A 20978-nucleotide genomic window follows, 5' to 3' on the forward strand; every position below is an offset into this window, starting at 1 on the left:
TTATTAATTTAGGTAGCTTATATCAACTTAACTGCCCCCCCATTTTTCTGTTTCTTGTGTTTCAGATAATTTGGATGACTATAATCGGTCATTGTTGTATATGATGTTTTTTTTCTTCTCCCCCTATTTTCTTCTTCTTTCTTCTTTTTCTGCTTTCTTCAGAATTTAATCTTCACTGATTGTATCATCATTGCGTCAGACCCTGATGGAGACTTTTTAGTCCTCGTGCTGTATTGCTCCAATTTGTTTTTTAAATAAATATTTTTTCATTCAAATCAATTGGAATGTTTTGTCATATGCACAACAATGCGTCCTTTCAGCTGCATATGTTTTGACCTGTGACAGCAGGGAGCCTCAGTTTCCTCAAACATCATCACAGGGAGCCAAAGTTGAAAGCGGGCATCACTTGAGCTTCCTGTCTGTGTGCTGCACTCACATCAGCATGTTTCACTAAATGGTGAAAGTTACAGAAAAGATCAAATTCCACTTTTCACTAACGCAGCTATTAAATCTTTCTAAATGCAACTTTTATCCCTTCCTCACACAGACAATAATGGAGAAGAATCATGCAAATGATGACAATTTGAATATTTTTCAAGTTTTAATGTTTAATGCCTGTAATGACACAATATTCAAGAGATGCCATAGCCTCATAAAAAGCTTTTTTCCTGCCTTCATTTTCTCTTCTGCCTAAAAGTACAAAGCTGCACAAGGTGAAGTTTAATTAATTCCGAGTTTAAGGTCTTCTCGCTGACTTTTCTTTGGTGTTTTTTTAACATGTGTTTCATTTTTAATGCCGAACATTAAAAATGCTTCTGCAGCACCGGAGAACATTTTCAAACAACAAATGGAGAAATAATAAAAGATGTAATATAGAAACCATTAAGCTGCTTCAGTTTTGGCCTTTTTGTCTTTTCTTGTCTTTTTGTCTGCTGTATCCTGTTCACTGTAAATTAGATGCTCTAGATCTGACCTGAACACAAACAGGACGGCGTAAGAATACATTAAATGTTCCCATGTGGTTAAATAAAGTAACTCCAATAAGTAAATTCTGAAAATCATAAAAACAATACATTTGAAGCAGGAGAGATTATGTAAGTATATTAATGAAATAAGTTGCACTGTTATTTACACAAATAAAATACAGGAGAACATGACGAGGAGGGCCAGACCACCAGGAATATTCATGAGTAATTATGAATTAATTTGCTGTGAGTCTCAGTTTTATTTTATTGCAAACTGAGATTCATTTTGTATGACAGCATTACATCAAGCTTCTTGGAACACAAGTGGGAACCTTTCTACACTTTGCTGACATTTCTTTGGCAAAACTATCAAACAAATAAAATAAAAAAGATCTTTTTTTAAGCATCAGGCATTCATTTAAATAAATCAAAATTTAACCACTTCAGTTTGTTACAGTAACAAAACTGCAAATGTAAATTGCAACAACTACTGATTAGTTATCATAAGATATATAAGTTCTATAGTACCCCTAGTACTAGCTTTGTTCATACAGTATATCTGGTCTCCAGAGTGATGCACATCAGCATTTTAATGGGACTAAACAGCACATTGGAAACATTTGAGTGCAACACAAAACAGAATAGAGCAAAAACAACCCACAGTGCCAGTTTCAGCCAGCAAAGTAAAACTCGTGCAGAAATTATTACACAGATCAGCTCCATGCCTTTTCTGGGTGTTTGGGATCACATTTGGCTTCAGTTATATTAAAATGCTGAACAAGGCCTTCACGAGGTATTTGTGAGAGAGCTTTAGGTCTCTGGCATTTCTACAAGGCCTCAAACTCATCAATCCTCTGCTTGGTGTTGCCCATACGGATCTGACGGAGGGTCTTGTACTTATCACGGCCAGCGCGGACGTTCTCGGCATGGAGTTTATCGTTCTGGGTCTTCTTGTTATCGTCTCGGGATTGTGCCAGCTCTGAGCTCAGGTCCTGCGGAGGAGTCGTGCCCAGTTATTAAACTGTATACAATTCACTTCATCAACAGATATCTTGGCAACACCTCCATTAGAAAGTGATATCTTTAATTTAATCATCTTGTTCTTTTGGCTGTTCCTTTTTGGGGTTGCCACACTCGATCATCTGCCTCCATTGCCTCACTATATCACTTGCATCCTGCTCTGTCACACCGACCCTCTGCCCATTCAGGTCACTCCCAATGAAAATCTTATCGCCAGCTCTTTTTGTCAATGTCACCATCACCTTAAACCATAATCATACCAGGTTTTACTACCATCTTGTAAACCTTCCTTTTCACTCTTGCTGCAAATTCCCCCTGATACTCGTCTTCACCCACTCCACCCTGCCTGCACTCTCTTCTTCACCTGTCTTGTGCACTTTCTGCTGCTTTGAATGCTTGACCCCCAAGGTATTTAAACTCATCCACCTTCACTACCTCTGCTCCTTGCTTCTTCTCTATTTCAACTATCTGTCTCTTGCTCACACATGTCTCTCTTCTGTCTCTCTTCTACTGCTCTCTCCAGCCCTTGCCTCCCCTCTCCAGGCTCTTTTCCTGAAGTATTACAAGAGAGGGAAAAGAGCCTCAACGAATCGTGATTGAAAATGTGAGTGAATTCAAAAGCCTCAAAGATGATGGCAGAAGTATTATCCATTAGAAAAAAAAACTTTTAAAAACCTTATTTTGGGGCAAAGTCACAGATAGTTTTAAATGTTTATGTTCGAGTGAAGATTGAATTTAAAGTTAACTTTGATAATGCCTCGATAAACTCTTCCAAGAAAGGTGCTCAGGTGCCGAGTAGTGAGACTTATTTCTAGAACAACATTATTTGGGCTTCTATAATAGATGCTTAAAATTTCATGGCTTTTTTTAACACAGCATATTTTTGCTATAAGTGTTTTGGAAGCTACAGAAAAGCTACGAGAAAAAAGTGTCTTAAGCATTGCTGCAGACTCCGGCTGATCTGGGATGTATTCCAGGTCCCTGAACTAACCTGAAGCTGCTTCTGCAGGCGCTCGTTCTTCTCGGCCTCGGTGAGTCGCTCCTCCTCCTGGCGGTCATAGTTGATGCCTTGTGTCTGCAGCTCGGCGCTATAGGTGCTGTTTTCTTCGCTGTGCTCATGGTCACTCTCGCTGTCTGAGGAGGAGGAGGAGGAGGAGGAGGATGCATGCTCAGCAACAGGAGCTGAGTTGGCAGAACTCATCACAGTGTGCAGCTCCTCCTTCGTTTTCAGCAGACTCTCCTCCACTTCGACAGCCTAAAAGGAAAGGTGGGGAGAGGCGTGTGTTAGATTTGCTGGTGGTTTGCATCATTGAGCATTTGATTATAATATAAATGTAGTATTTTAAGTGTTTTAGTTGTATATATGTGACAGTAATACCCAAATTTGCAAGGACATTGACAAATCAAGCTTTCTGGTTTTTGCAAACTTGAACCTGCCTTTCTGACCTCTCCACTAAAACATGGCTCCTGAATTTATACTTTCAAACCAAAGCAATCTAATATGAATAAGATGCAAGGGTTACAGTACATGAGTAGTTATGTTTTTGAGGAAGTATGCAATGTAAATTACAGTGCAAAAGATTCAAATTATGGATGACTTATACAGATAAATCGTTTTCTTTCTTTTAAACAATAAATTTATATTTGATATTGTGCTGGGACATTTTTCTGGTATTTCCTGTGACTTGTGGAGCTCTTGACTGCATGCTGGAGACCCACCTTGTTGTGCCATGTCTCAGCCTCTTCCTCCTTGGCTCTCTTGGCCTCCTCCAGCGCAGTAATCTTGGCGCTATATTCGGCCAGCTCTGCAGCCTGAAGGAGGAAGCACAACACTGTGACGTGAGAATAACAGAATAGGCATGCTGTCATTTTAGAAATGTGATGAAAGCAAAAGCAAAAAACCTCCGTGTTACTTTAATCTGCCATTAGAACAGCCGATAAGTGCTTAGAATGAATTCAGGAGATTTATCAGGACTTTTTCCCTCATGTGCTTCACACTCACCAGCTGCTCCTGGCTCTTTAACTGGTCCTCAGCTTGCCTGGCCAGCTCCTCCTTGGCTATTATAGCCTCCATCCTCTCAGCCTCCAGCCGGGCCGCCTCCTCCTCCACCCTCCTCCTCTCCTCCTCCAGCCTCATGGCCCGGTCCAGCTGCTCCTGAAGCTCTGCGTGACAAAGTCAGAACACGGGGAAATCTATAAAGCACTGTACGTTGTTATAAAAATGCAGGATAAGAAACTCAAAACTGATTTGTCTTAAATCGGGGTACTTTCTTTTTTAAACATTTCTATGTTAACATCATAGAAAAAAATGATTAAAGTTACAGGGAAAAAAGGAAAATACAGTACTATTAAAATATTTTGGTGGTTCCAAAACTCTAATAAAGGTTTCCAAAATTAAATTTTTTTTTCTTCTACCTCAATAAACATAAAGCAATATTTTTGAGTAAGTCGCAACTGAAATATTTCAAATCAAAGGTTTATGTATTTTTTATAAATAATCGTTTACGAAAATGTTTTAGTCATCTAGTCATCTGACCAGGTTCATGCCAAATTTTTAATCATATTTATGTAACAAAATTACATGGAAAATAAATATGTAATAAATTAGTTAAAGTCATCCTTTTTAGAAGAGTTTTATGAATTAATTTTATTATTATTTTTACTGCACGTCTTCATTATCATAAGACATCAAGGTTGTTAAGATCATAGAAATATGAGCCTTGTGTTTTAGATTTTAAAAATGATTTGAACGTTTTAAATGCTAAATGCCGATGATTGGGAAAAAAATATGTTAACTGCAGATATTTAAAGAAATGCTTTTTGTGAAGATCATATGTTTGACAAAATTCGCCCAACATAACAAAGTTGCTTTTCAAGTAACGATCTCCCATCCTCCTCACATCTTTGTCAAACCATGTTTTGAAATCTGCCCTTCCAACTCTCAAATATATATTCCACCATATGGGGGAGAAGCAAGGGAGGATGATGGAGGAGGGGGTTTTACCTAATATGGTGGTGGGCTTTTTACCAAATGTCAATAGTACTTTTGAGAAAAGGGTTTTCTGATCTTCTTCTTAGAATATATACAGTACTGTGCAATGACGGTTGAAGTTGGGTAGTGGAAGAGCTGATATAGATGTGGCATTTATGTTTATTTTTATTTTTGAGAGCAATTAATGATTAAAATATCCAGGTTTTACAAAAAAAGCCCCGCCCCAAAAAGTAAATTAACCAAGAATGAAAGGTTCATGTTTATAATGTGGGACACCCTTTATCGCTTTAGCTCACATATGTAATAGTTTCTATCAAACAGTGTGAACTTTCAAGTTGGAACCCTGAAGTGGATGGATGGATGGATGGATGGATGGATGAATGGATGTATAGTTAAGCCGTAAACCTGTAATAGCTCAAATCCTCAAGGTTCTACAGGTGTTAGCAGATGGTTAATAAATGGTTTAATGTGGACTACTGAGAAAAAAATCAGTGAAATCTCCTTTTTCATAGCACTATACAACAGATAAGATCCGCAGCGATGCAGCTTCTACGTCAAATTTTCTATCTCACCTCTCTCTGCTCTCCTAGTTGTCTCTTCAAACTGGTGGAGCCTCTCCATCAGCTCCCGCTTTTCTCTCTCCATCTCCTCCTTCTCCCTCTCGATGGCCGTCCTCCTCTTCTTCTCGCTCTCCAGCTGATCCCTGCAGAACACGGAAAAGCTCAATCGCACGCCTAACGCAAAGCCTACACATTTCAAATTCCAATTAAGTTTGCCTGCATCATTTTAACCGGGCGCTTAGCTTCACCCACCTCTCCATCTTCTTCTGCTGCCTCTCCTGTGTGGCCTGAGCCTTCATCTGCTGAACCTCGATGGTGTCGGGCTTGCGGCGTCGCATGTACAGTTCATGGTTGCCCATGCACAGCTGCAGGATGCCCTTGTTGACTTTAAGCCGTGGAGCGTAGAATACAAAGTCCTTTAAAAGACAGAAAAGTAGAAGACAACTTTTTTTTCTTTTTCAAAAAGGGCTCCATAAGCTTCGTTTAAAATCTCTTGGTATAAAAAAGCTGTTTGATACTAGTGAAGATTATTAAACTCATAAAACACTTACTTGGGCTTTCTTGTCTATGGGCTTAATAACAAATTTCTTATCATTGAAAGAAATGTTTCTAATTTCACTCCAGGGAAATCCAATCTTCGGAGTCAGCCTGAAAAATGGATAAAAAGAGATATTTTTCACAGTGTGATATGAGCTTTAAGTTTGTTTCTTTAAAAGGTTCACAGCTGGACAGGTTGACCCATGCGGTATCAGAGGAAGAGGCTGGGGAGGGTTTGTAGGTTCATGTTGTAGTAGAATTGGGTCAATGACCTCTTCAAAGCAACATCCATATAGTTAGATGCGTTATTTAAAACCAGCCACTGAAAGGAAAGTTGACACACGCCTCCGAGTGAGGTTTGACCGCTGGTGCATTGATCTCCTGTCTACAGATGTGTTTTATCAGGTCAGCGCACAGAACAACGTTACAGCAAACAAAAGCAGGGACAAAACAACAGAAATACAGAGAGAGAGATTTACTACAAAAACTGATTTACTTGTCGTTCTTTGCATAAATGTTGAGGCCTAGAGCGTCGACTCCCAGGAGCAGGTCTGTGCCCTTCTTGTTCTTGATGTCAAAGTAGTTAATGCCATACATCTCAAGATCCTGGGTGATCTTCAGGTACTCAATCATGGCCTCTTCCCTGTTCACATTAGATAATTAAATAAAATATTAAATATTCAACAGACTAATTTGTCTTTTACTTTATTTTGGGGGGTTTAAAGTGTGGCGGCAAACCTCCACCTAATAATCCATGTCCCTTATTAACTAATTAGAACCAAAAAAAGCAAATAATCATTACAACAGAGTGCGTGAAGCTTTTTTGGGCATCAAAAACACAGCAATGAGTTATTTGCTGCTGAATTTCTTTTTCCTTTATGCTAACACGGTTACACTGCAGCATCTGTAAAAGCTGAGTGATCATGAGTACGATAAGAACAAAGCCTTCTAAGTCTACTTTACTTTACTGCTTGTAAAAGTTCACTGACTACAAAACTCCAGGACGCTGTGAGACCAAAAATGCTGTTCATTCTTAAAAAGTAAAGTCCTGAAAGCATCCATTTGAGGGAGGAAATTTACGCCACTCAGCCTTCACTTACTTTAGCATCGCTCCGTGCTCCTGGTGCCAAACCTGGATTCTCTCCTCCCACTGCTCCCTTGACAGCTTGTGTTGGTCCAGCACTCTGAGGGGAGCAGCAAGCTATCAGCAACCCATGCTGGTGAAAATGTAAACAGTCTGTGTATACATACAGGGTTAAAGCATACACATGATGCATTGTTGTGTCTTTCCCGGCATCCTTTGTCAGGAGCCGAAGGGGCATTATCACACATTGGTTAATATTTCGATAATTCGGGGAGGCTAGTAGCCAGGATGAGTTCCAGATTTGCTGTAAAGGAAAAGAGGTCATTTATCCAGAAGACTATCATTTATGATGCGGCTGTTCTGTCATTTTATGAGTGCAAAGTTGATGCAAAAACTACACCAATCACAGATAAATGGTCCTAATCTTCTTTTAAGTGCACTCAGCAAGGTAAAAAGACAGAGCCGCTTCATCCATGTGGTCATGTGTTTAATTTTAGAAAATAATCAGTTCACTAACTTTTAGGGGAAATAAGATGATGAATGACAAATTGTATTTAAAAAATGTGCTACTGACTATCAGAGTAGCTGATGTCTGAGAATTATTTGAGAGAATAACACTCGTAGTAATAAAACTGTGAAAGCCAAATCTAGTTGTAGCGTTAGAGGAATTTTATCTACATTTTGGAACGTCACAATTGTAAAGAGTTCCCGTAGGATGGATGCGGTGTTAATCTTTCAACTCGGATCACTGCTGCATAAATCTGCCCTTGCAAAAAAGCAGTAAAGTTGTACTGAGTTGCAAAGAACTGATTTCCTGCTCACCAATGTGCAGCTGCTGCAGATCCACTCGCACTCACCTCTTGGGCAGAAGACGCTCAGAGGACATGTAACGTGGCTTGTGCGTCGACTTGTTGTACTCGCCATACTTTGCCTGGATGGCGTAGGAGCCCAGCAGCACGGCGGTCTCTGGAGGGCTGTAGATCTCCTCATTCAGAATCGCCTCCTTCACCTGGAGGAAGAAGAGCCTCCTGGTGATGTCCTGGATCAGCTCCTCGGCTGCATCCTCAGGGTAAAACTTGACCAACAGCTTGAACTGCAGGGGAGTCTCTTTCTTCACTTCCTGAGACATCACCTAGAGGGGCAATAATTAAAGAATAAAATATGATTGAAGTTCCTACAGCAGAGTAGTAAAGACAGCTAAATAAATAACAGAGTGTGGGCAAGAATCCCGTAGAAAAAGGGTCAAATTACTTTTACGAACAACACGTATTTTAACTCTCAATTTAACAATTAAATGCTTACTTGCACACAATACAGAAAAATCCAAATTAAATAGACACATAAAAATAATACAGTACATTTAATAATAAAAAAGATGTAGAACTGAGAACTGCAGCAGGCCTCTGGGTTTTTACATTTACAATTAACAATTCTAAACAGAGTAGATGAAACAGAGGTTAACATCACTGCAAGTCCTCACCTTCTTTTCAGAGTTCAACCATGAGGTGAATCCTCTGATGTCAACAAACTGCAGCCCGAAGTACCAAGTCTCACGCAGGCCGATGGTCCTGGAAACCTTCAGAGTGGAGACATGATAACAAAATCCTGCACATCTTCTCAACAGCTTCTTCACTTTTTAATCAAAACCTCCTCCATGACTCTTGCGGTAATTTCTCCCTGAAGAATAAAACCTTTGGATAAGATTACAGAACTTTTAAATGAGAACGTTAAGCTTGTTTTTTTGATTTTTTTTTTTGTATCACAAAGGGGCTCATTAAACTGGCCAGCTTTTACCAGACTAGATCTGTGGGACAGCTATGGTTACTAGTTGCTTTGCTGATGGAATAAAATACCCACTGGTTACAGTTAAGACCATTTATCTGCAAAACAAATACCAACGCGAGTGTATCTGACTGAAAGTATTTCTCTGCTGAAGTATTTCAAAGGTCTGTACTGTATTTACACTGTTGTATTTGCTGCTACTTGGCGTTAATCCATCACTTTGCCAGTCCATTTTATTTATTTATTTTAAATGCATGAAAGACTTCTCAAAAGAAAGAAAGAAACAGAAACTTTTCAGTCTACATAAAGTCATCCGGGATCTATAAAATAATACAGGATGTGCTTTGTGAACTGCATCACACCGACCTGGTCAAAGAGCTGCTTCCCTGTTGTGTTGGGGTGGAAGGAGAACTCCAGCTCCGCGTCCATTGTGGTGACGCGGACATTGACCTGCAGCATAAAGGTCATTTAGTCACGTGATGACAGAGATTTCTTTTTGTATACACATGAATCATATTTGCAAACAATCAGCTTCCTTTTCTCAGAGAATCTGTAACTGGGCAGAAATATTTTACTGTGATCTTATTATTAGTTTGCAGCGATCAGCGATCAGCCTGGAAACATAAAGATATTGTAGTCATATGTGTGAAGGAGCTGTGAAGTGGATTATTCATAAACCATAATTGCTCACTATCTCATTAGACTTCGGACTACTCTTGCAAGGTTACACAAGGTTGCACATACGCAGATTACAACGCTTGCAGAGTTGACTTTACCGTTGTTAGTCAAGATCAGCCTGTTTTATAACAACAACGATTAAAGTGGAAAAGAAATGACACTTTAAAATGTCTATAGAGCAGATGTTCAACATAAAAAAAACACACTAAAGCACCCAGGCTGTTCTCAACACACGGACCCTGATCACAGGCCAGATTGGGCTTGTAGCAGTTACACAATTGTTTTATGAAGTTATACTACAGCACGCCCCGGGTGTCATAAAGATAATCCCATCGAAACTTGAGCAGCAAAAGCTGGAACATCCATTTGTGAAACCTCTAACGTGTTACTCAACTGTTACCACCTCCAGTGATGGCATGCATAAGGTAATAGCTCAACTCGCTGACATCCTGCAGGTGTTTCCTACCTGCCACAACCTTAATCGCTCACTAATCACTGACTGTGGACATCACTGATGAATCATTAATCCATTAGACTCAGTCACCAGTTTATACCGTTGAGCTATGTAGGATTATCTTAATTTGTTTATACTTGGATTGTGCTTTTTGGTACTGTCGCACCTCTTTTGTTTAGCTGTTCAAAAAACGTTTTCCACAACGCAAACAACACCTGCAACTATGACTCATAATTTTATTTGATTTGTAGTTAGTTTAAGGTCAGTCAAATGGACGTAGACGTCAGAATGACCTCTTAAGAGAGGCTTTCTCCTTGCAGTGTCAATATAAGCACAGAGCTGCTTTCGTAATGCACAGGCCAGTCGTTCTTATCAGTTTTCCGACAGACTGATGGTGAAAGCTTAAGTAACTGCGGACATTTAGAACATGAGAGTTTTCTTTGTTTAAGACAGAGGTCTCTTGTTTGGTGCAGGGTGCCTCAGAAAATCAAACGGAGCAGAGAAAAGCGGTTAAACTGTACAGTCATGAGTTCGTTCTTAGCATTTAAAAATCACTCCAGTGGCACTAAAGGGAATTACCATGATTGCAGTGCATTATGCATGCCCAGAGAAACAGCAGACAGGCTGGTTGCAGACCTGAAGTAGCATTTTTCTGTCAGGAATGTGAGCAGCATGGGTCAAACTCTACACTTAGTTAATGAGTAAATGCCAAGAAGGATCTTGGACTCTTGGAAACAAGAAGCTTGGCCAGATTGTTTATTTCTTTAAAAAAAAAAAGGACATTTAATTAGAAATTAAAGCTATTAAATCTGTATTTATGCAAGTAACTCTGAAATGTATCTAGTGGCCATTCTCAGCATAAGCAATTCAAAGAAACCACACAAATAAATGTATAAGCCCACCACTGACATTTTTGAATATGCAACAGGAAGAAACACTTCAGTGACATATAATCATTTAAATCGTGGTGATCCTACCGTTTTGGGCATCTTGGCTGCGGTTGGTGGATGAGTAGTACCAAGTGGTTCCCAGGTTGTCACAGGTTGCAGTGAACGTCTCCCAGCTGAACGTGCGCCTGATAAAGAGCGCAGCACCGCTCTCGCTCGAAAACTCCTGGGCAGGGCTCGTGCCCTTTGAACTCAGCAGATTACGCAGAGTGACGTGAGAGTTACTATCACAAAACTGAAAGATTTACTTCCAATGTGGCCACTGGCAGCGCAAGATGCGTAATTCCACCCAAAGACTATCACCTGCTTCAGCACCTTAAGTACTGCGACCTTTGATCAGAGCAAGCAAGACTATAAGGGGCCGGACGATCTATTTATGTCGCCTGTTTGGAGGTGACAGCAGAGAGGGCTGTCATAAAGAGATCGTGTCAAGGTAACACAGTTGTGTGTGGTAGAACACGGATGAGACCAACAAAAGATTAGAACATTTTCAGACTTTAATGAGAATTGTAGACGAACAAGTTGAATACATGTGGACCGATGAACACTAACAAAGCTGCAGATTTATTGTTTCCTAAACATAAATATTCCACTGAGTCATTCACATAATTCATTTAGTTTCACAGTAAAATACAGAGTTCAAAAAATGAATTGATTAGTGACTAAAATAATCAGCTACAGTCTCTCATTTATAAAAATAAAACAAAACACTGCAGCTACAGTGCATGAAGATTATTTTAAGTTTGGAAGGATCTTTGAGCTCCTAATGTTTAGAGTATGAAATTAAATGGCTTAGAGCACTGTGAGAGGAGCAGGAGGCATCTTGATCTGTGCTTAAACTTCTTTAAATGTGTCTCCGGGAGACCGTTAACTATCTGCATACTCTTACTCCAAAGTCCCCGCTTTTTATCTTAGTCAGATGATGCAACAGGTATTAAAGTAGTTGGTGCACCGTAAACTGGTCAAAGCTATTAAAGCGCTATTTAATTCTCAATCTTGAGTCAACAGGATAATGCTTCTCCTATTATTGCACATGTATCAAACTTCTTCATCGCGATTCTTGTCAAGTAAAGTGACCACATGAAATTACATTAAAATTCATCTTTGATTTGAAAATGAGGCTGGTCCTCGGGTTTGAAGTCTTTGTTGGGACTTCCATCCTCGTTCAGGATACGGGATGCTGTGTAACCCACAATGGGATACTTGGCTTTGTAGGTGCCTTCAAATATACTGTCCAGAGACTTTAGCTGCTCTTCAGTGAGGCCTGTCTGTGGAGGTGAAGATAATTAAGGAACATTAATCAGTGCTTTTTTAATATATGTGTGTTTTTTAACCTTTGAGCATTCTGACTTGTGGAAAAGCTCGGAGACCTGTACCTGGGAAAAGGGGTGCGCTTTTTGGGAAAGCTATGCTTGCCTATTTGCCCCCTTTTATTTATTTCGTTTGCTAAGAGTTAGAAAGAAAGACTATTAGCACTTATGCAAAGAACATACTTAAAACAGCGAGATGATTACTTCAGTCTTTTACAATAAAAAGTGATCTAAATGAACTTTTACTTTAATAAAAGTTGATATAATCGCATTAGCACAGTGTTGTTTATGTTCCCTAAAAGATCCTATTTATTCACCTTAGTTTCACCTCATATTTTTCACACAGCTGTCAATACCTCACCTGCACCTGGGTCTGTGAAACTGTCCCTTTAAATGTATTTCCTATGAATCATAAGTTGTCTGAAATGTTCAAATGGTGACATTTTGTAAGGAAGTCTTGCATTTTTTTCACCTTTTATGGCCTTTGGTGTTACAGAAACTTTGTGATTTATTGTTTTACTTGCTCCAGTCACTTTGCTTTTTAAAGTGTCTACATCGGGGGAAAATGTAGTCAGAGCATTAATGAACTATTGTACAATCCTGTCCAAAAGCCTTGAGCCACACCTCATCCTTTATCTTATGCTGGGAAAATGGGAAATTAGTGCAGTGATTTATTGAAATATGTTTCAGCTGAAACTCACAGTGTCTGATGTCAAGTCTGCGGGGTCCAGTGACATCTTGGCCACAGCTCGAGTGGAGTCCTTACCTACCAGCGCATTATATGGAGCATCTTTTCCATAAAACTCTGGAATGGGTGAAATAAAATGCACATTAAAATCAACGCGCTGACAGCAGAGACTAATAAGCAAATGACCCGAGTCAGGTTAGTTTATAGAGAAAGCCTTCTAATGTGTTAAATCACTTTTTATTAGAACTGACTTTAATGACCGATTTGAATCCAGGAGTTAGATAATGTTTTTTCTACATCTACCTTTTCCCTTGGTGACATCAAACACAACCCCTTTTACTGCCATATAAATAGGCTGGCCCTCCTATAATAGGAAAAGAAAGAGCGATGATAAATATAGATGACTCTTAACAAAAACAAAACAAAAAAAAAATGCACGCACAAGTAGACACGCGAGTTCATTTTCAGCAGCACATGCCGGGATTTTATTTCTCCAACAGTTTACCTCGCTGCCGTCGTATCTCTGCAGCTCCTCCTCGGTGAATAAACGGACAGGTTTTGGAGCAGTTTTGTGTTTTACTTTAGCATCTTCCGCTAAAGCCACGGCGAGGATGATAAATAAGACACAAAATCGCGCTGTTGCCATGGCAAGGTCGTTGTTTAAACAAGAAGTTCAGGCGGAAACTTCTTCATCCACTTCCCTTTCAATGCCCAGGTACTCTCTGGTCGTGATGCATTTGAAAGCCTCGGAAATTTCACCGACATTATTTTAAACCAGTTCTCGCTGATATTTGTTTATATTCTGGACTATAAGCAATGAAGATGTGATTTTTGTGCATTTATTTGTCATTTGTATAGATTTTATTTAGACATAAATTAAAAAAAATGTCATAAATATCTTATGAAAAACATAACACCATAGTCAAGTTCATTTGAGTAAAAAATAAACTTGTAGGAATGGGGTGGCATTTCAGTAAAAATGCGGTTTCTTGTCGCAGTAGTATGTTGTTGTTTTTTTAGATAAATGAGTTTTCTCATAAGTACATGAACGCAGCATTAGGAATCAACCTAAGGTAACGAGCTAGGACACAAGGAAGCCACAACAAGGAAACAAGATCGCATTGAATCGCGGCCCATGGGTCCCCTGTTATTATCGTGGGTTGGGCCTTTATCTACTTCTCCAAAACCCCCAGGGGTGGGTGCTGGTGTCTTTTTTTTTTTTTAAACTGTGAGACTTGAGCTCGGTGGAATGAGGTGTTTTTAAACATGTCAGGTTTATTAGGAGCAATCTGCTGAGTTGGCACAAAAAGCTTGAAGAGCTGCTTTAGGTGAAGTCACTGGAAGTTCCGCAGAGGAATGCTCAGAAAAGGAAGGTCCCTCTCATACCAGGAGGTAAGTTACAAGTTCCTTCGTGTTTGTGTTTCACTCTGAAATCTTTCATGTTTGTCTCAGTAATCACAGGACTGCTACAGACTGTAGGCTTCTTTTTTTATTGTCTCTGAGGACAGCAGTAAAGTCTTTTTTCTCTCGCTGTGTCCATGCTCCTGTCGGGCGTATTTGGCATCATGTGACTGAGCAGCCGTTTCCTGACTTCATGTTTCCTTTGGGTTTCAGCTATAGTTGCAGTATTCATTTAGATTATTCGCCAGTTCTTATTTTAAGCTTTAAAATAGCTGCAGAAATGGCGTAAAACCTTTTAAAACCACTGATCGGTATGGCCATTTTAAAGCCTCGCTTGCATTTGGAGCCAGCGCTGACTTGGTCATTAAGTTTGTGGTGCTGTCAGGTGTTTTCATTGTTTAGGCTCTCCTCACTGAAAGATGGTTTGGACATAATGTAAAACAGACAGTGTGATACTTTTTTTTAAAATGTGTATTTTTGTTGTTGTAAGTACATTTACCTTTAACTTATAACCACTGACCTTAAATATCAACACCAGATAAGTTAAACTGTTTTGTCATTGGAGTATTTGATTACAGGTCAGTGAAATGAAAGAAACAGTAATCATTGTTGTTGTGACTAAATGTCAGGTTTGTAGAAGGCAAAAGTAGTGAAATGTTACTGTTTTCTATATTTTGTAATTTCTTTTGAGACAGGGGGTCTTAAAAGAAGGGGTTAAAGTGGGATTTAACAGATTTAACAGATGAGGGAATCCGAAAATTATTTAAAGAAAATAATTACAAGATGTGAAAATTTGTACTGTGAGCTTGAGCAGATTTGTTTTGTGTGTGTGTGTGTGTGTGTGTGTGTGTGTGTGTGTGTGTGTGTGTGTGTGTGTGTGTGTGTGTGTGTGTGTAACCATGATCGGCTGACCTGTGTCCCTGCTTCTCTAAGGTTCACTGCTCTTTGTGGACTTAACTGAACTAAGTCCTAAAACTAGACTTGAAAACAACATTTTAGTTAACGAAAATGAAAAACTAAACCAAATTAAGTAAAAAAGTAGAGGGAAAAATATTAAGCTTTAGTATCTGTTAGTTTGATAAAGTTTCAATAATAACTCGCCCAATGAGACATTGATGGACATCGACCAGCTGTGTCCAAAAATTTTGAGTCACTGCTTTCCCAAAGTTTTGGGTTTTTATTGAAATATCTGAGCTCATTTTCCTAAATCCTGCCTCTGACGCGTGCCCTCCATAGAGTAAGAATTAAAAAGATTAACTAATAGAACTAACTTTTAGAACTAATCCTGAAACTAGTAAAAACTAAAATAAAATTAAACATCTTCCAAAAATAAAAACTAAACTCACACAAGAAAATGTGCTGAGGAAACTAAAAACTAGTAAGTTAAAAAAAATAAATAAATAAAAAAAGTCAAAATGGAAAAATAAAAACCAATTTGAAAATACGATACTATAATAACTCTGATATATACAGATCTGCTGTTTGATATAACCTGACATTGAGCATGAAAACTGCAACCTGTCAGCAAAAACAAACTGATGTTATATATGATATGAAAACATGTAACTATAACAGATGTTTACATACTACTAAAATATGACAAGTTAACATGTGGAAGATGAATACATTGCAACTAAAAGGTGTGGCGTTACTGAGAAGGGAACAATATACCAAAAACAATAGTGTATGTATGTGTGTATATATATATGTATATATATATATTACATATATATTACATATATATATATATATATATATATATATATATATATATATATATATATATATATATATATATACATAAAACTTACTGTCTTTCAGGTATTCACCCAATAAAGGACCACGAACTCAATAGGTTAAATGCCTTTCAGGCACCGCTACAGTCTGCACCTGTCCTGTTTAGTGGCTGCTCCATACCACAGGACAGACTCAATGGCTGCAGTTTAGAACAGGATCAGCATCTCCTGTGGAAGATTATACTTCCCCAGAAGGGGCCGAGTGAATTCTGAGGTGTTCAGAGACATTCAGTCTGCTTAAATCCAGCTAAATGCAGCCAACTGTTTCACAACACAGACGGACAATGACCTAAAACATGGATCCAAAACAAACCTTTATTTTGTTTATTGAAGCAAAGAAGTGGACAAGTGGATTATTCTTGTTGAGGACTAAACTTCAGACAGAAAGGCCCACATACAAACAGCAACCGAAAGTTGCTCCAGTAAAGGCCTCAAAGCATTAAAAGGGAGGAAACCCAGCAATCTGATGTTGTCCATGAGTTCAAAACTTTAGGCCGTCATTGCCAGCAAAGGGTTTTGTATTAGGTTTGATTCATCATTAACTGAAGATCTCAGAGTGCTATTCCACTCCACTTAAAATGGATACAAATGTGACCCCACCTTAGTAATTGTTAGGATTTTAAGTATAGTTTTACTATACTTGTAACCAGAAATAGGTGTTTAAATGTTCTTTTTTTAACCCTACAGTTCAATGATGAGGATGATGAAGGGGGGGGAGATGAAGATGAAGGCAACGCACCGTCTCCAGTCTTTTTTGATGATGCCACTGAAGACCCGGAGCATGAGAAGCCTGATAGCAGCATCTCACAAAGTAGTAGGAGACGTGTTTCTGCACCACATGCTGGACACTCATTACACTGATATATTTTTTATTGGTCCACGCTTTTGTGGCATGTAATTGGATTTGTCCACTCAGATTCCTGCCTTTACCCCTTTGTCCCTACAGCACAGGATGACGTTAGGGGGCCCAATCCACCTATGAGATTCAGTAAAACCTGTCTGAAGAATTTCTTCACGGTGGTGCTCATCTTCATCTACCTGCTGCTGACTACGGTGGCAGCATTCCTGGCCTACCAGACGATCTCTGACTTCTTGGAGAAACTAAACAACCCCGTTATGTCCGTCATTTACAAAGAGGTTGACTCATTTTCATCTCCTGGTTAGTATGAATGATACACTTTTTGGGGCATATTTTAGGACTATGACTGGGTTAGTGGGTGTTAAGTGTGCTGTTATGTCCAAAACATAGAACAATAGGTAACTCATTTCATCCAGAAAATACAGATTGCACTACACAGCAGCACTTCATATTTTTTTTATAAGCATTTAAATCTGCCTTTATCAGCATTTAGCAGGAACACATGCTCTTCATGTAGTGGTTGTCGTGGCACTAGATGGAATAGTATCTGAGTATACAAGGGGATATAGCTGATTAACCATGCCATTAAGATATGGGACAGAGATTTTGAAGCTAAGTGAGCAGCTGAATGTCTTCATGAAGAGAAAGAGCACTACAGATGGCCTGTATTTATATAGCGCTTTACTAGTCCCTAAGGACCCCAAAGCGCTTTACATATCCAGTCATCCACCCATTCACACACACATTCACACACTGGTGATGGCAAGCTACATTGTAGCCACAGCCACCCTGGGGCGCACTGACAGAGGCGAGGCTGCCGGACACTGGCGCCACCGGGCCCTCTGACCACCACCAGTAGGCAACGGGTGAAGTGTCTTGCCCAAGGACACAACGACCGAGACTGTCCAAGCCGGGGCTCGAACCGGCAACCTTCCGATTACAAGGCGAACTCCCAACTCTTGAGCCACGATCGCCCAGAATGGGATGTTTGCTTTGAGAGTGTCGATGGAGAAATATAGAGACGGTCAGAAGGAGTTTCAGTGTTTCTGTGGATCAAGAGAAAGCATTTGATAATGGAGAGGAGTGTCAAAGGTGATTTGCAATCGAAGGATAGCAGCACTAGAGAAAGGAAAGGTTTACAAGATAGTAGTGAGACCTGCTATGATGTATGATTTTGAGATAGGAGGCAGAGCTGGAGTTGTCAGAGTTGAGAGGTTAAAATGTTCAATGGGAGTGACCAGTGTGGACAAGATTAGAAATGAGTCCATCAGAGAACCAGCTCAGGTTGAGCAGGATGGTGGATATAGCTGCCAGGCAGGAGGAGAAGAGAAAGACCACAGAGGAGGCTCATGGATGTAGTGAAAAGGACATGCAGAGGGTTTGTGTGACAGAGGAGGATGCTGGGGATGGGGTGAGATGGAGCCAGATGATCCACCCTGGCAAAGATTTTAGAAATGAATACTTCTTTGCTCCTTTTCATTATCACACCTGGCCTGTTTTCTATCGCGATAAACCCCAAATTATTGTTGGTGACAAAATACTCAATAATTGAATAACACTGTGACAGAAGGCAGGCGCTAGTTATGTGTGAATAATTTGTATTGCCTGCTGTGTGGCCACCAGAGGGTGTATTAAATCTGAAAACTTTTCTAAAATTGCAGCTTATCAAATGTGACTTGGTCAGTTGTTGCAGACATGCAATGCAAGGTGCATTTTCTTTTTTGTGTTGTATCTTTGCTTTAGAAGATAATGTGGTTTATTCTTTAATTTTTTTTTCCAGCTAGTCCCTTAAGCCTTAAATCTCCATCTGAAAAGACATCCATGAAAATAGTCAGCAACAGCTGAACAAATCCTGTTCTCTGTGGATGAGAGACACATGGAAGAATTTTGAAATGCATTAAGTGTCCTCGTCTGCGTCACCAAAATAAAACGTGTTTGGAGGCACCCGTTGCAAAATTTTACATTTTTACCTCCACATAGAACAAACAAGTAAATGGCAGTGAGTCCATAAACACTGCTGTTGAAGAACATTGATGCAGACTCTGTTTACTTTCTTTGAGCAGGCATAGCTCTGTACCCCGGCAAAGCCCAGCTGCTCAGCTGTAAACATCACTACCATGACTACATCCCACCTTTAGTGGACCCCGGCAAGCCTCAAGAAGTAGACTGTAACATAAAAGAAGTGACCTACTTTGGGCCATTCGCGAACGAAACAGAGGTCAGAATTAACTTTTTTTTTATTTGGCTGTTTCTCAGACACAACCCACAAGTCTGAGCAATCCTAAAGATGTGCAGCTATAACATAACTGCAAAATTGTCTCCACTGGATTTACATACTATTATACTGTTACAGAAAAAAGCTCTGGTGGTCCGCGGGCCATCTGACGTCCGTAACAAAGAACTGATCTTCATGCAGTTCAGTCGCAATGAAACAGAGGAGGACTTCAGTGCCATCAATTACATGCTTTTTGCCAAGTTTAGTAACTTGACTGACAGGTAATCATTGTTTAATAAGACACTCGAAGCTTGATGTTTTGCAAAGTGTTAACAGTGATTTGTGTGATAGCAGCATATGTGCCTGTTTTCTGCCTGTAGTGCAAATAAATCCGAGTTTATGAGGGACTGTGAGAGGAATTACTCCATGTGGACCTTCTCTGGAGGCTTCAGAACCTGGGTCAAAATGTCATTATTGACAACATCTGGGGTAAAAAATGAAGCTGTCGAGTTTCGACAAGAGGTATTTATGTCCCAACAGTTTACATGTAGTTCCATGCACGATGACATTTGAATTGAAAGTTTTTAATTTGATTATTTATGGTGAATGGTCTAGTCTTCTGTGGTGAAATTCAACGATAAAAGGCCTGAAGGGGCACAAACCGATCAGCTCTACTTTGCCGTCTTTGAGTGGCGAGATCCTTTTATGCAGGAAATCCGACTGGTATGTTCTCACAGAAATTTTCTCCTTATTTGAATTGTGCTTGCACGAATTGCTCATTGTTCGACAAAACTTTGCTTCTTTCCAAACAGATAGTGACTGCGAATGCCTGGAGCTCTATAGCCATCCTCTGTGGGGTCTTCATGGCTCTCTTCAAAGCTGCCAATTTTGCCAAACTCACTATTAAGTGGACTATCAAGATGCGCAAGAGGCATCTGAGGAATAAAGCACGGGAACTGAACCATGTAACCTGAAACACTTTGCAGACAAGACACAATCTTACAATATCCAAACTCTAAGATCTGACGGAGCTGAGCTTTATTCTCACACAGCTGCTTTTTCCAGGTCACTACAGTCACTGTTTTTGTAATCAGTAGTGAGAAATATTAGCACGAGGGCATGCTTATGAATTACATTTGTAGGTGTTACTGCTTCTCTTTTAACATGTAAGCTGGCAGTAATAACTGATTATTACTAGATTATTGTTATTGCTAGATTCATTTTCTTTAAGAGCCAATATTTAGTTACTGCATTTCAAAAGAAGATGTACTTCACAAACACCTTCTAAAACGTCCAATAAACACTGCGTTTGACACGCACACTCAAGAAAATGTTGCTGAAAGCCAAGACACTTTTAAAACTTCTTAAAAGTTGTTTTTAAGTGTAAAACTGAGAAAATGTGAACTTTTGTGTTATATCTTGGACTGGTTCAGTTCTGAAAGTGATAATACTATTTTAAAGACTCTAAAGGGATTTCTGAGAACTGTTTTTAATTTGTAGTTTGTTTCTGTAGCATATATGTTCCAGCAGTGCTGCTGTTTTTCATTTAGATTCAACGTTATGCATCGATATGTTGAAATCTTGCTGTTTAAATGATTTTTCAAAATAAATATGTTTTTACTCCTGTATTTTACTGCCAAATTTAATTTTACACGGTATCAATGGGTAGACTGTCCAGACTTTATATCTT

The 20978-nt window shown here is 39.4% G+C and overlaps 3 protein-coding genes across 4 annotated transcripts; 1 reads left to right on the forward strand and 2 right to left on the reverse strand.

The window, feature by feature from the left end:
- Window positions 1-619: 619 nt before the first annotated feature.
- ezra (ezrin a) lies at window positions 620-13104 on the reverse strand. The gene is made up of 15 exons (XM_082516270.1): window positions 13031-13104; window positions 12194-12283; window positions 11050-11428; window positions 9307-9390; window positions 8639-8734; window positions 8016-8290; window positions 7175-7258; window positions 6571-6717; window positions 6089-6185; window positions 5790-5953; window positions 5550-5680; window positions 3988-4148; window positions 3705-3797; window positions 2977-3240; window positions 620-1957 (listed from the first exon to the last, which is right to left on the reverse strand). Exons 3-15 carry the CDS (start codon window positions 11059-11061, stop codon window positions 1793-1795), a joined length of 1773 nt encoding a protein of 590 aa, XP_082372396.1. The 5' UTR covers window positions 11062-11428; window positions 12194-12283; window positions 13031-13104; the 3' UTR covers window positions 620-1792.
- On the reverse strand, window positions 11458-13861 carry nenf (neudesin neurotrophic factor). Its single transcript, XM_082516273.1, has 4 exons — window positions 13523-13861; window positions 13321-13381; window positions 13031-13134; window positions 11458-12287 (listed from the first exon to the last, which is right to left on the reverse strand). Exons 1-4 carry the CDS (start codon window positions 13661-13663, stop codon window positions 12111-12113), a joined length of 483 nt encoding a protein of 160 aa, XP_082372399.1. The 5' UTR covers window positions 13664-13861; the 3' UTR covers window positions 11458-12110.
- Window positions 13862-14101: 240 nt separating this feature from the next.
- pacc1 (proton activated chloride channel 1) lies at window positions 14102-20916 on the forward strand. 2 transcript variants are annotated; one of them, XM_082516271.1, is made up of 8 exons: window positions 14102-14409; window positions 16902-17028; window positions 17161-17373; window positions 19137-19291; window positions 19427-19569; window positions 19669-19810; window positions 19904-20011; window positions 20101-20916. In XM_082516271.1, exons 1-8 carry the CDS (start codon window positions 14374-14376, stop codon window positions 20260-20262), a joined length of 1086 nt encoding a protein of 361 aa, XP_082372397.1. In that variant the 5' UTR covers window positions 14102-14373; the 3' UTR covers window positions 20263-20916. The 2 variants fall into 2 exon arrangements, with proteins under 2 accessions (XP_082372397.1, XP_082372398.1); XM_082516272.1 differs by having other exon boundaries at window positions 14103-14409; window positions 16902-17025.
- The last annotated feature ends 62 nt before the right edge of the window (window positions 20917-20978 follow it).

Source organism: Aulonocara stuartgranti (genome assembly GCF_965226115.1).
Source record: "Aulonocara stuartgranti genome assembly, chromosome: 19".
Taxonomy (NCBI): Eukaryota; Metazoa; Chordata; class Actinopteri; order Cichliformes; family Cichlidae; genus Aulonocara; species Aulonocara stuartgranti.